The sequence below is a fragment of the Leptidea sinapis genome, chromosome 26 (assembly GCF_905404315.1).
Source record: "Leptidea sinapis chromosome 26, ilLepSina1.1, whole genome shotgun sequence".
NCBI lineage: Eukaryota > Metazoa > Arthropoda > Insecta > Lepidoptera > Pieridae > Leptidea > Leptidea sinapis.
In genome coordinates, this window is record NC_066290.1 from 2,935,119 (window position 1) to 2,948,682 (window position 13,564).

General features: G+C 38.6%; 1 protein-coding gene across 3 annotated transcripts in view; it reads left to right on the forward strand.

The window, feature by feature from the left end:
- LOC126972380 (DNA-directed RNA polymerase I subunit RPA2) overlaps window positions 1-13,564 on the forward strand; it is a 46,440-nt gene that overhangs the window by 32,497 nt on the left and 379 nt on the right. The window contains exons 13-19 of one of the 3 annotated variants that reach the window (XM_050819076.1): window positions 228-318; window positions 1,926-2,121; window positions 4,101-4,315; window positions 4,912-5,050; window positions 5,838-6,044; window positions 7,314-7,517; window positions 12,647-12,811. In XM_050819076.1, coding sequence (XP_050675033.1) covers window positions 228-318; window positions 1,926-2,121; window positions 4,101-4,315; window positions 4,912-5,050; window positions 5,838-6,044; window positions 7,314-7,517; window positions 12,647-12,811 — 1,217 coding nt within the window. Of the gene's footprint in view, window positions 1-227; window positions 319-1,925; window positions 2,122-4,100; window positions 4,316-4,911; window positions 5,051-5,837; window positions 6,045-7,313; window positions 7,518-12,646; window positions 12,812-13,564 lie in introns of those variants that run through there. The other 2 variants (XM_050819077.1, XM_050819078.1) reach the window with 2 other exon arrangements.

Here is a 13,564-nt window from a genome sequence, read left to right on the forward strand (position 1 = left end):
TTAAAAACAATTGACAAATGATTTCCCGCCAATTGTTTCTTTTATTACTACGAAGGTTGCAACGTTTCAATAAATATAACATTCGAAATTCAAACAGTTCCGATTAGCTAGAAGTGCAAAACTTTTAGTGTGCCCCATGTATTATGTCATCATGCCTAATATACTCGACCACAATAATATATATAATATTTGCACTGATGTAATATATTAGTATGTTGATGTTCCAGGCAAAACGACTCATCTGGAGCTCTCAAAGTCTGCATTCATGAGCAACCTCGCTCAGCTGGTTCCGATGCCTGACTGCAACCAATCGCCTCGGTAAGTCATCGTCTGATCCTAAATTTAAACATAATGGTCAAATTGTAAGTACAGGCATTTAGTGAGTATTGCATAATATGTAGATGAAGATTCTTTTTTGTTATTTGGTAGAGTTCTCGTGGAAGGCATCGATATGCTAACTTTAATGCCACTGCTTGTGTCGGTGACGTGGGGCGGGTCGTTCCCTTCTCTAAACTATGATCGAGGAAAGCGATGCGTCACGATGAACGGGTGCTACTTGTGGTGGCTGGATAGTTCTGTTACCGGGAGCTCAGCGACTATTATTTGATTTTTTTATAAAGTATTTTCATTTTTTTATATAATAGCTATTAAAACCTCGCTTAGTGCCTTTATTTATTTACAATATATTATGGTGTTCCTTCTTTACTTGTGCGGTATTTCCGGGACGATACGACATGGGTACCTTCAAAAAAAGCGCGTACACCTTCCTTAAATTAATCCTTCCTGATCACTTAACACCAGGTGACCCGTACGCTCGTTTGTACTCCTATTCCATAAAAAAAAATATGGTGCGGATTGATGCATCTACTGTACTCAATAACTAGTATTACAAGCGTTTAAAACATCGTTTCAACAAGATGAGCGTACGTCACTGATGTTAAGTGATGACCGCCAACCACCAGGACAATAGAAATCCATTTATTTACCATAGGGAGTGACAATAACATAACATTGCAACCACACTTGGTAAATGTCATGAAAATACATCAGTTCGTAAAGTGGCTTTGACAGGAGGAGAGAAACTGATAAGAATCTGCTTTGAGGAAAAGGTACCTTTGTGGCATCGTTCTGATAACACCGCGCAAGCAAATTCATTCGACAATATCGTGGAAGGAAATTGATTTATAACCGCTCTGTGTGGGACCACCACGTATCAATTATTATTACTATGTATACATCTTCTATTACTAGTTATTGGTTGGTTGTTGATGGTTGCAGGAATCGAGTCAAATAGCTGTTCGCAACACTCCCCGTGATGAATGCGGTAAAATATACACAATGAAGCGTCATGACAAGTGATGATTTTTTTTGGAGAGTAGGAAAATACGTATTGTAAACACCCCCTACTGACTAAAAACCTCCTCTGCGCTGATAGCCCTAAAAACTTTTACAGCGAAGCCGGGCGGGGCCTTGGTGGCCGAAATTGTAGCTCACAGACGCGGGGCGTCCCGGAAGAAGGTTCAAACCTCGGACCACCCTCTAGCTAGGGCATGTGATCGAGACGTTTACAGATTAATATAATCCCGTAGTTTCAAGCAGAGTGTGCATTAATTTATTATTTAATTTCAAGAAAGAAATCGCGTGTTAACTCTTTCAACTGGTTGAATTACACAGGTTGCCAACATACATGGCTTTTTTTCCGGAAGTTAAATAGTAAAGTTATATAATTCACTCCTAGTCTTGGGCCCCGTAATTGCTATGAGTGTTTTTTAACATTTCCTTCACATTTTATGGCCAAAATGTATATTGTTGGTCACTATCGTGAATTCTACTATTGATGTGGCATTCAATAGCAACTTCTCGACGTCCAAGAGACAGAATATTCAATTAGGGTTATAACTCAGTGTGTCCATTAATCCCATCAGTAACATGTACCAGTGTCAGATGGGTAAGCAGACCATGGGGACCCCCATACACACGTGGGGCACCAACGCGGAGACCAAGTTGTACCGACTGCAGACTGGAGCCACGCCGCTGTTCCGACCCCTCCACCACGATCTGCTCGGCTTGGACGACTATCCCGCCGGGACTAACGCCATTCTCGCTGTTATTTCTTACACGGTAAGTTATTCGACATTATTTCTTAGTACACTTTGAATCCAACTCGGATGGGCAGCGTTCGGGGAGCTCCGTGAAATCTCTTCCAAAATACCAAAGTATCAGAAGGTTTTTAACCAGTGCGTGTTGCCAGTGATGACTTACGGTACGCAGATCTTGTCTTATTTTTTATGGAATAGGAGGACAAACGAGCGTACGGGTCACCTGTTGTTAAGTGATCACCGCCGCCCACAATCTCTTGCTACACCAGAGGAAGCACAGGAGCCATTTTTTTGTTGTCGCTAACTATGGGCCTTATGAGGAAGCTCATTGTCGCTCAGAGGGCAATGGAGGGTGCTCATAGTTTCCCTGCGAGATCAAATCAAAATAAAAAGGTCCGTAGGAGAACCAAAGTAACCGACATAGCCCAGATAGTTGCGAAACTGAAGTGGCAGTGGGCAGAGGACATAGCTCGACGGACAGCTGATGGCACTTTGTGCAGTAAAGTCCTCGAATGATGACTACGTACCGGAAAACGTAGTGGTGGTTGGCCCCCACAAGATGAAATGACGATCTGGTCAAGGTCGCCGGAGTAGGTTGTATGAGGGCAGCGCAGGACTGATCGTCATGAAAATTTTGAGGGGGGACTTTGTACAGCAGTGGACGTCTTCCGACTGAAGTGGAATGGACACTTTTTCTTGATATTGGCATCTACTACACAGCCACATTATCTCTGGACTTCACTGGAACGTGAAGCCCCTTCCCGTTCCCCGTTCACCCCTTCTCGCTCGTCCTGTTGCGTCAGTACGGTTTGGAGTTTCATTACCGCTAGGTACATGTGGTTATATCTTCGTGCTATCACTGCATTGTTTTTGAAGTTTTCATTGTTACGTTTTGGCTTTTGTTTTTAATAGTTCTGTAGTTTCAGGTGTTCTGCGTCGCTATAATATTTCTTTCAGAAATTTTAATACTCTTTGTACTTAAACTAAGCTTTCATTGATTATCATCACTATAATAATAATAATAATCGGCATCAGAACACAATACATTTACATCAATCTATATTGCTGTAAAATAAATCGTTGTTTATTTATTAATAATAATATCCAAGGGCTAGCTAATGCTTGATTTGCACACGATGACAAAGCGACGATGTGACGTCATCGACGTCAGGTCTAGAGATGCAACCGTACACTTTGGTTTCTAGAGTCTGACGACTATGACTTCTATAGTTATTTATGCAACTGTTATGTAATAAGGGGTATTAAAACATGAATGTGGATTTATCTCGCGAGGCGAAGCCGAGTGTGATTATAGTATCACATGAGTGTTTTAATACCTAATTATCAACAGTTGCATACAAGATTTTATCTACACCCAAAACATGAATCCTCTAAAAGATTCTGAAACAGTTAGCTTACTGCTAACATTGAAACAGCCAGTCCTAGTAGTAACCTAATATCATCCATTACTGATTATATACAAATAAACTAAGTATTAATGAAAGAATTATTTATTTTAGTAGTAATTTACATTTTGTACAGTGCAATAATTAAAATTCACTTGAATATTATGTTCTTTTGAAATACTCGCTCATTTTTTGTAAACAAAACAATAAAAATATCGAAGAAAAATGGCGGGGATTCTAATAACCCACTTTTTTTTTACGGCGCGCGACGTTTTGGTGGTGTGGAACGCGCGTAAACCAAAATGTTCTTTTTTGAAATTCATACAGATGCCACGCATCGAGCAATAAGAATGTGGCTGTCTGTTAAAACTCTTTGAGCATGAAGGGAATGAAAAAAAAAATAGGAGTGTTATGAAATTCAGTACAACATTACAACACTCGTTTGGATGATGTAATGGTTATTAGAACATTGTGTGTTTTAATGTTGGCAATAAGCTTAAGATTATAAACGGTATATTATACAATGCTAATTAATGTCATAGGCACCTTCCTGTCTTTTATTTATTTGTAAATTTAATATAAAGTGATCACCTAGGGCTACGACATGGAAGACGCTATGATAATTAACAAGAGCGCACACGAGCGAGGGTTCGCAGCCGGCACCGTCTACAAGTCCCAGTTCATCGAGCTGAAGGCTCAGAGCTCGTTCTTCATCAGGGACCCCAAGAGGCCCGAGCTGGCACAGTACATCGATGATGACGGACTGCCAGCGGTCGGCGCCAGGATCAATAATAATGAACCCTTCTATTGGTAAGTTGTATTCTTGTACAGTTTAGACTTACTTATATATAAAATTCTTGTGTCGCAGTGTTTGTTACCAAACTCCTCCGAAACGGCTAAACCGATTTCTATGAAATTTTGTGTGCATATCGGACAGGTCTGAGAATCACCGAGACACTGAGGTCACCCACCCCTGCATATATTTTTTATTTTATATTGATCAGCATTAAAAATACATACAAAATACTTCAAATTTTCACCCGTCTACGATCAACGCCTAATTTGTATCGCGATATTAATATCATTCTGTTCCATCTACAGATCTTCAATAGGGTTGCAAGATGGCAATCGAATATAATAATTATTGTAGTATGGTAAATTTTATGTACGATATATTTGGTAGCTGCACGTTTCATACTAAACTAAATTGAAAATTTTTACTAAGGCAGTCCCTTATTACGTAGTATTTACATCCTCTTTGGTTGTTATGTATTGACATGTAACACTATCGGGCGGCAAAGCTTTCATCTAGAAACTTCCATCATTTGTGCATCTCGAGAATTTCCCGCGAGGTGTCGACGGATACCACCTACTGCTTCTATTACCACAACGTGAACACTTTACAGTTTCTACGACGGAGAAACGAGCAAGTTTGTTGTGGCGAAGTTTCACGGAAAGGAGGAGGTGTTTGTGGACAGCGTGAGGCTGTGTGGGGACTTCTCTCCCAAGGCCACGAAGAAAGCCTGCATCATGCTGAGGATACAGGTATGTCCTATATCCATTTCAAGTTCTGAAAAGCTGTTTGATTTGCTTCTTGTCGCCGAGTTCCACCTTCGCTTGTCATGCCACTAACTTGGGTAAAATCGTCACCAATGACGTTATATATACATACATATCATTCGCAGTCAGATAGCGGAACGCCAAAAGTGTGCTTAAAGACAATGTAAGCATACTCTCTCGTCGTCGTGACGACGACGCCGACACCTTAGTCGTGTGTCAACTATCTAAACTGAGACTGTCTAAATCAAACCTGAACTGAATTAATGTTTTATCTACACCCATGCTTTATTAAAGCTTACTTATTCCTCTATTAAAGATTCTAAAACAGTTAGCTTATTGCCAACATTAAAACACCCAATGTCCTAATAACCATTACATAATCCAAGCGAGTATTGTAATGAAATTCAGTATAACATTATATCATCCGTTTTCATAATAACACTCCTTTGGATGATATTATGGTTACTAGGACTGGCTTTTTTAATGTTAGCGGTAAGCTAACTGTTTCAGAATCATTTATAGAGGATTCATATTATGGGTGTAGATAAAGTCTCGTATGCAACTGTTGATAATTTGGTAATAAAACACTCATGTTATTCTATTATTAACCCACATTCGTGTTTATACCCCTTATTACAATACAGATGCATAAACAACTATTACATTTTTCATTGAGTTTTTGAAATAATTTAATTTGATAATGTTTCAAACTTGTGATTTTGAAATGTTTAATGGCTTGTTAAAAAGTCTGTAACGAAATGTGATCTTTCAGCGTAACCCAACAGTAGGCGACAAGTTCGCGTCTCGCGCCGGCCAGAAGGGGATCTGCTCACAGCTGTGGCCGGCCGAAGATCTGCCGTTCACGGAGTCGGGCCTGATCCCCGATATCCTGTTCAACCCGCACGGGTTCCCGTCGCGGATGACCATAGCCATGATGATCGAGTGTATGGCGGGGAAGGCGGCTTGCCTACATGGACACGTGAGTAACGAATACCAGTAGAACTAAGATTGACATCCATGGAGCGTACAAAGATTTTGCTGAGACTTTACTTACAAAAAACTTTGCTGATTGTAGCTTAGCATTTTTAACCGACTTCAAAAAGGAGGAAGTTCTCAATTCGATCGATATTTTTTTATGTATATAATCAAATTAATATCACTTTATCCTACATGAATCACGGAATCATGGTCACGGAAATTACACTTATGAATTTAAAAAAATAATAACTTCTTATTGAATCTACCGCTACTTCGTAAAGGATTGAGCGAATGAGAAGTAGCAAGAAACTCATTGCCACTCTTTTATATCAAGATATACATTTTCATCGTTTTACAAATCATTTCAATTACAATATAATATGTAAAGTTATGCAACAAAAATACACAAACGTCAAATAGGCAATGCCTTACACGAGTAAGTCAAAAAAGTAAATGTAAATTAATACAACAGCTATTGAGTACAGTAGCTGCACTGTATGTACACTGTTAACCCTGACATTTATGATCCGATTTACGTAAGTCTTCTTTAGTTCGATGCGGAATAAATACCATTTGGTCCCATAAAAATTTTACATAGTTTGGGCGAGTAGTTTTCATTTTATGAAAATTTTTGTTTACGTGGATGATGTAATTACTTGTAGTTTTCTCTATGTATGTACGTACACCGATTTCGATGAGGGTCTAAGTCGGTGCTTGCTCGCTTGGGTTGTTAGGTTGTAGACGAAGCTATCCCGCTCAAAGTCACGCGTGGCGAGTGTAGGTACCTGATATTACATTTGGCTTGGCACCGATTTTAAACCTATCAATAGGTAGCACATACAATTAATAGTATTATATCAATATTAAAGGTATAACATTTGCATAAGAGATGTATTAAATTAAATCTCTATTAAGTTATTTTTTACTTTTGAGTTTTTGCAGTCGGTTTCTTTTTTTTTTTTACTTTTATTACATCGCCTCAAATTTTGTCGTCCACGTATCGCACGTCGCATTACTTGATTGTAGTTGGGGTCAAGTTGTATCATCAATTTCAACTACTGCTTCCAAATCAGTTTGGCCGCGCGGTCTATGGCGTCAGAATTAAGCTCCGAGAGGGAGAGTAGGTTCGAACCCCACATCAGATAAATGTATTTTTTTTATTTTATTATATTTTTATCTTATGAATATTTATATAAATTTGTTACTCTGCGTGGTTTCATAAATCTGGCTATTTTTTTTTTCATGAAAATTGTTTTTTTTTCCGCTCTAGGTACACGACGCGACGCCGTTCAGGTTCAACGAAAAGGACACGGCTATCAACTACTTCGGGCGGCTGCTGGAGGCGGGCGGGTACAACTACTACGGCACGGAGCGTCTGTACAGCGGCGTGGACGGCCGAGAGATGAAGGCCGACATATTCTTCGGACTGGTGCACTACCAGCGGCTGAGGCACATGGTGTCTGATAAGTGGCAGGTTGGTGGTTTTAATAATATGTTTTTCCCACTGTGTTTTCAACCTTTCTGTACGGGGCTGAAACCTGGTCCCATATACTGCAAGACGCCGCAAAATTGATGCCTTAGAGATGTTGTGTTGGAGGCGACTCGTGAAGATGCCTTGGACGGCTTTCCGAACCAACTGCAACTACGAAGTTCAATTCTGAAGTTCTATGGTCACATCTCCAGAAATGAAGGATCGATTGAGCGGTTGATAGTGCAGGGGAAGGTCGAGGGGAAAAGAGCGAGAGACGCTCACCCACGCGGTGGACGGATCTGATCAAAGTAGTGACCCGACACCTGCGGGGGAGGGCTCCGCAATGATGCAAACTGGCAAAGGTGGCGACCCAAAACTAAGGACACCACCGGCGACTACTAAAGTCGCATTATCTTAGTGACCACGACCACTCTGACAAGAATAATAACACGGGTCAACATGAAATTTGACTTTGATTGCAAAGCATTAAATTTCGGTAGTTTAGATCGTAATTAGACGGAAAAAAAATATATGGCATGAAAAACTTTGCTTTTGTGCTTAGAAGACTGATTGAACGAAATTTTTAAAAATCTCGGATTTTAATTTTTGATTGAAAATAAAACTATTGAAATAAAAATGTTTATTATTTTTATTAAGTTTTACTATCAAATTAGCTTACAGAAAAGTGGAAATTAACAGAAAAGTGGAAATAACTTAAAAGTGCACACTTTTACTTTTTCTTTTATGTTCATCAGCTACTTTCTCTCAATAAACCCTAAATATAGTCGCCCATCATGTTTTCATTGTATTGGCCTTGATAGCGTTGTCCAAATTCATGATGTCCTGATGGTAACGTTCTCCTTGCTCTTCGGAATAGGCTCCCATATTGTTTTTAAATTTATCCAAATGAGCATGCAGCATATGTACTTTTAATGACATCCTGCAGCCCATGGCCTTAAAATTTGTAAGCATATCCTCAACCAACTTTTCGTAGTTTTCAGCTTTATTATTTCCTAAAAATCCAGAAACTACTGCTTTAAAACTGTTCCAACTTGCTTTTTGAGTACGATTCAGCAACGTTGGAAATTTTCCATCGGCGAAAATCTGTCTTATTTGCGGACCAACAAAAACCCCAGCTTTAACCTTTGCTTCCGATAACTTCGGAAAAAATTTTTTTAAGTATCCAAAAGCTTCTGAAGTTTCATCCAGTTTTTTAACAAATTGTTTCATCAACCCTAACTTAATGTGCAAAGGCGGCATTAACACTTTTTCCGCTTCAACAATCGGCTCAAATTTGACGTTCTGTTTTCCGACACACAATTCTGTTCTTACAGGCCATGACCGTTGAATATAGTGTTTAGAATCCGCTCTGCTATCCCACAAGCACAAATAACACGGATACTTTGTATATCCTCCCTGTAGCCCCATTAAAAATCCCACCATTTTAAAATCTCCAATCAGCTCCCAGTTATACTCACGATACTTTACAGATTCAAGCAAAATTTTGACACTTTCATAATTTTCTTTAAGATGTACTGAGTGAGCAATTGGAAGAGACGGAAATTTATTTCCGTTGTGCAATAGAACTGCTTTTAAACTTTTTGTAGAGCTGTCAATGAATAAACGCCATTCGCTAGGGACACAGGGTATGCCAATTGCTTCAAACATACCTTTAATGTCATTACAAAAACAAAGTCCATCTTCCTTCGTGAAAAACGTTGCAAACATTTCATGCCTAGTCCGCTGATCCGTGATCTTAACATCATCAAGCAAAATCCACTGTTTTAACCGAGAGCCTAGAAGCTCTGCTTTATTTTTTGGCAAATTTAAATCTCTAATTAGATCGTTAAAATCTTCTGAAGTAATGAGATAGTGTTTTGGTTGTTCAGGTGTAGGCAAAAACTCCTTATCGGAATTACTTTTATAAGAACTAAAAGATGAGCCACTTTTCTGCGATAATTTTTTTGGTGGCTCAGATACTGGTCGTGTCAGGTCGTGAGCAATTGGAGCAGAAGAAGATTCGAGGTCAGGATATTCAATAGGTTTTGCATTTTTACCTCTACGTCTTTTACTCGGATTCACCATACAAAAGTAGCAGTCAGTAATATGGTCTTTTGGTTCTCGCCAAATCCTTGGTATTACAAATTTCATAGACCTTTTCTCACCTCGATACCAACCTAAAAATATAAAAATAAAAATTAATATGTCTATTATTTTGGATTCATCGCTTAATTAAATAAAAATTGCTTACCTTCCAAACACCTTTTACAATAACTACAAGCAACATGTGGAGCCCATGGCTTATCTTGATTCCGTACAGGACTGTCAAAATATGCTTCATAGGCTTCACAGAGAACGTGAGATGTCTTTAGTTCATATTTCACGTCTCGAACTTTAATAAATTGACCACATATAAAACAAAATGCATCAGCATCGTATTTGCACTTTCGTGACGACATTTTAAGTTATTCTGGGCTTGTAAATAACACCTGATGGTTGTTTATCACTCGGGTGCCATCTAGCGGCACAGTGTAAACGTTAATACCCCACTCTCACCGCGCGGTCTTTTTAAAAATATTAAAATCAATTAAAATTTATGAAAAAATTGAATAATGAGTATTATTATTATAACTATCACAAAAGCAAACTTTATACCGAAAAAAGGTATTTTCTTTTCGTTTTTGTGCATAACTACCTGGAAAATAATAGTATAAACTTTAGGACAAAGAACGAAAATTATTGTGTAGAGTCGTGTAATATAGTCCGCCTGGTATTCTCTTCCCACGATAGCCTAAGACACTTCATCGCTATTGTCGTGTGGCACACATATATAGCGTTGTTTCACTAAAAATAGTTTGAGAACAATCATCACAACTGATGTCGTATTCTTGGGCAAATCACGTGACCCAACTGTCACGGGAAGATAATACCAGGCGGAGTATATTTTCATACCATGAATCTTAGTACTGATAATTTATTAGTCAAGATGGAGTCTCTCGCTTCTAGACAACCGATGAAACAGGCCAGGTTTATTACTTTAGTGTGCGTGACAAGCTACGTCTTACACTGGCGATTTGTATGTACAGTTTTGCTCAAAATAGAGGTTAACTGTCAACCTCAACTTGTTTCCATGTTTTAACAGATGTCACAGTCGATCTAGACGTAGAAATGATCTAAGTTGTTAGTCATTAATTATTTCTGTTTGTGCCAAATTTCGAATTTCTTTGGTATTAAATTGTGTCACCTAGTTATGGCTTTGTGTTGTATGGGTTAGGATTTTTGTTGCATTGATAAAAAATTTGCCCTGTGGTTCCCCGAGGCATAAAAAAATAGGAAAGTCCCAGGCCCAAGAATGTCGTAAGAGGCGACTTCTGGTATTCACCAGTGGGAGGCTCCTTTGCACAGGATGCCGCCTAGATTATGGGTACAACAATGGCGACGTGAAGCAGTAACGTGTAAGCATTATTGTGTTTCGGTCAGAAGGGCGCCGTAGCTAGTGAAATTACTGGGCAAATGAGACAATTGTAGTGCCGCTCAGAATTTGTTGGGTTTTTCAATAATCCTGAGCGGCACTGCATTGAAATGAGCAGGGCGTATCAATTACCACCAGCTGAACGTCCTGTCCTTTGTTCATAAGAAAATTGTGGTGATATAGCGAATAAAATTGGAAATCTCTAAGAAAATTGCAATTATGTAATAAAGATCAGGCGTATGTCACTCTGTGCTTTAGTTACGAATACATAGCTACGGGCACGCGGGATCATCAAGGTCGAAGCTCGGTTGTCAATCACGCACTATTTCCGCCCGCTTATTTCCATTATAGATAAATAGTTTTCTTTAAACATCTTATATATAAAGTACTCGTGTCACAATGTTAGTTACCTTACTTCTCCGAAACGGCTTTCCTGATTTTTACCAAATTTTATATGCATATTCAGTAGGTCTGAGAATCGGTTGCATCTACGTTTTATTACTTTATATAGCAATACAACGTGTGCGGGGTCAACTAGTTCTTTTATAAAATAATATAATAAAACGTTTATTCTTAGATATCTACGATCCTTTATTAGTAAATTTATAACCTAATTGTGTTAGTAATTATATCTACGAAGGGACATATTAATTTTTACTAAATGGCAAACATACGGAGAGTCCCCGCTGCCGGCTAGCGCCTTCAGATAACTGTTACAACTGCCTCGTGTTCAGCGGAGTAGAGAAGCCGCTTTTTTACATGGAACGGCGCTAAAGCCTCTGCGTGTGCAAACATAGCTGACGCGTTACAAAAACGTGGCAGCTCCAACAGTGCTCTGAAGGCGTTGTTATACTGGACTCGCAGGGCGCTTACGATCTATTACTATAGCACGCCCAGACTCCAATAGAGCCATTTGCAGTACGCTTTAAAAACAGTTATTTTTACTTCGAGTAACGCCCGAATGTGCGTGCAATCATATTCGCTTGAACCGACAGCGCCCTGCGTTCCCTCTCCATATCTACATCATCTTTTAAGTAAGATATTGAAATTTCTCTACTCTTTTTAGAGTAGTGTTATGTGAATAGAACATAACTTTGAGTTGAGTTCGATTTAAAATGAATTTTATTAGCTTGTACTAAATTAGCTATTTGTATACTAGAATTTCTGTTACTTGTTTCTCCTACTTGTTTTTTGTTCATTGTCAAAGTGTTAAAAATATGCCTTTACAGGTTATTTCGCGTGAGGTAAATAATAATTATAAATAAATAATAAATATTGACACACTTACACAAATTATCTTGCCCCAAACTAACCATAGCCTGTACTATGGGTACAAGACAACGATATATTTAATTCAATATACTAACATTCATGACTCGGAAACTAACATTCATCATGCAAATGTTTGCACCTACCGGGATTCGCACCCGAAACCTCTAGCTCAGTAGGCAGGGTCACTATCCACTGGGCTATAGGTGTCTCTACCTTATGCCTGTTTTGATAACATACATTTCTTGTATGTTCTTCTCACGGACTCTACTTTTTCCGAACATATAGTAGATTCAGTAATCTAATAGAAATATTTATGAATGAAGTTTATTTGACTTTGAATCGCCTTTGAGGTCACTTGTTTACTATAAAGATACCTTTGTATGGTTAGGTTCGTACAACAGGCGCAGTAGACGCGCTCACTCGACAGCCGGTGAAGGGAAGAAGACGTGGAGGAGGAGTTAGGCTGGGGGAGATGGAACGAGACGCGCTCATCTCCCACGGAGCAGCCTTCATGCTGCAAGACCGGCTGTTCAACTGCTCGGACAAGAGTCAGGTAAGGCAGAGAAACTAGTTTTATAACACGCCTAGAATGTTATATCCTACACTCTTTTGCAAAAAAAACAACCGCAATTTACATGAGAGAAAACTAGAGCATTTTCAATTTAACCGTGCTATGAGAGAAGAGGTTTTATACCGCTGAAAATTCATTTATATTTTTGGAATAGATTAATGTGTCCCTAATTAAGTCGAAAAAACATTTATTATTATCAAATGATTTACAATTCACAATTATTTGTTATAAAATATATGCATTAATTATATCAGTAAATTTATACTTTTGAAGTAGGCTGTATGGCTATGTTATGTAGACCATCGCCAGGCATTTGAAGCGAGCAAAAAAAAAACTGCGTGCCATTGCCCATAATTCTGATATTTATATTGTATTGCATTTGTTGTTGTGTGGTAAATAATTGTGTAAATTACGCAAATAAAACTGAAAACAACATTTTATGAACGATGCGGGACTCGAACCCGCGACCTCTCCCGTTCCGTGCGAGCGCTCTTTCCAACTGAGCCAACTGTTCGAGTGACGTATCGTTTATAAAATCTTGTATGCTTTGTTCAATTGTCAGGTTCAGGTAAGTTTTAGTACAGAAGTTGAACAATTGATTTTTTAAGCCCCCACAAATTGTGAAATTGCCATCAAAAATAATCCAATATCGTTTTGAAAATTGTGCATTCACCATTTGTTTTAATAATTAAAATTTTATGCAATTCATGTTTGTTTTCTCCTCAAAAGTGTGTT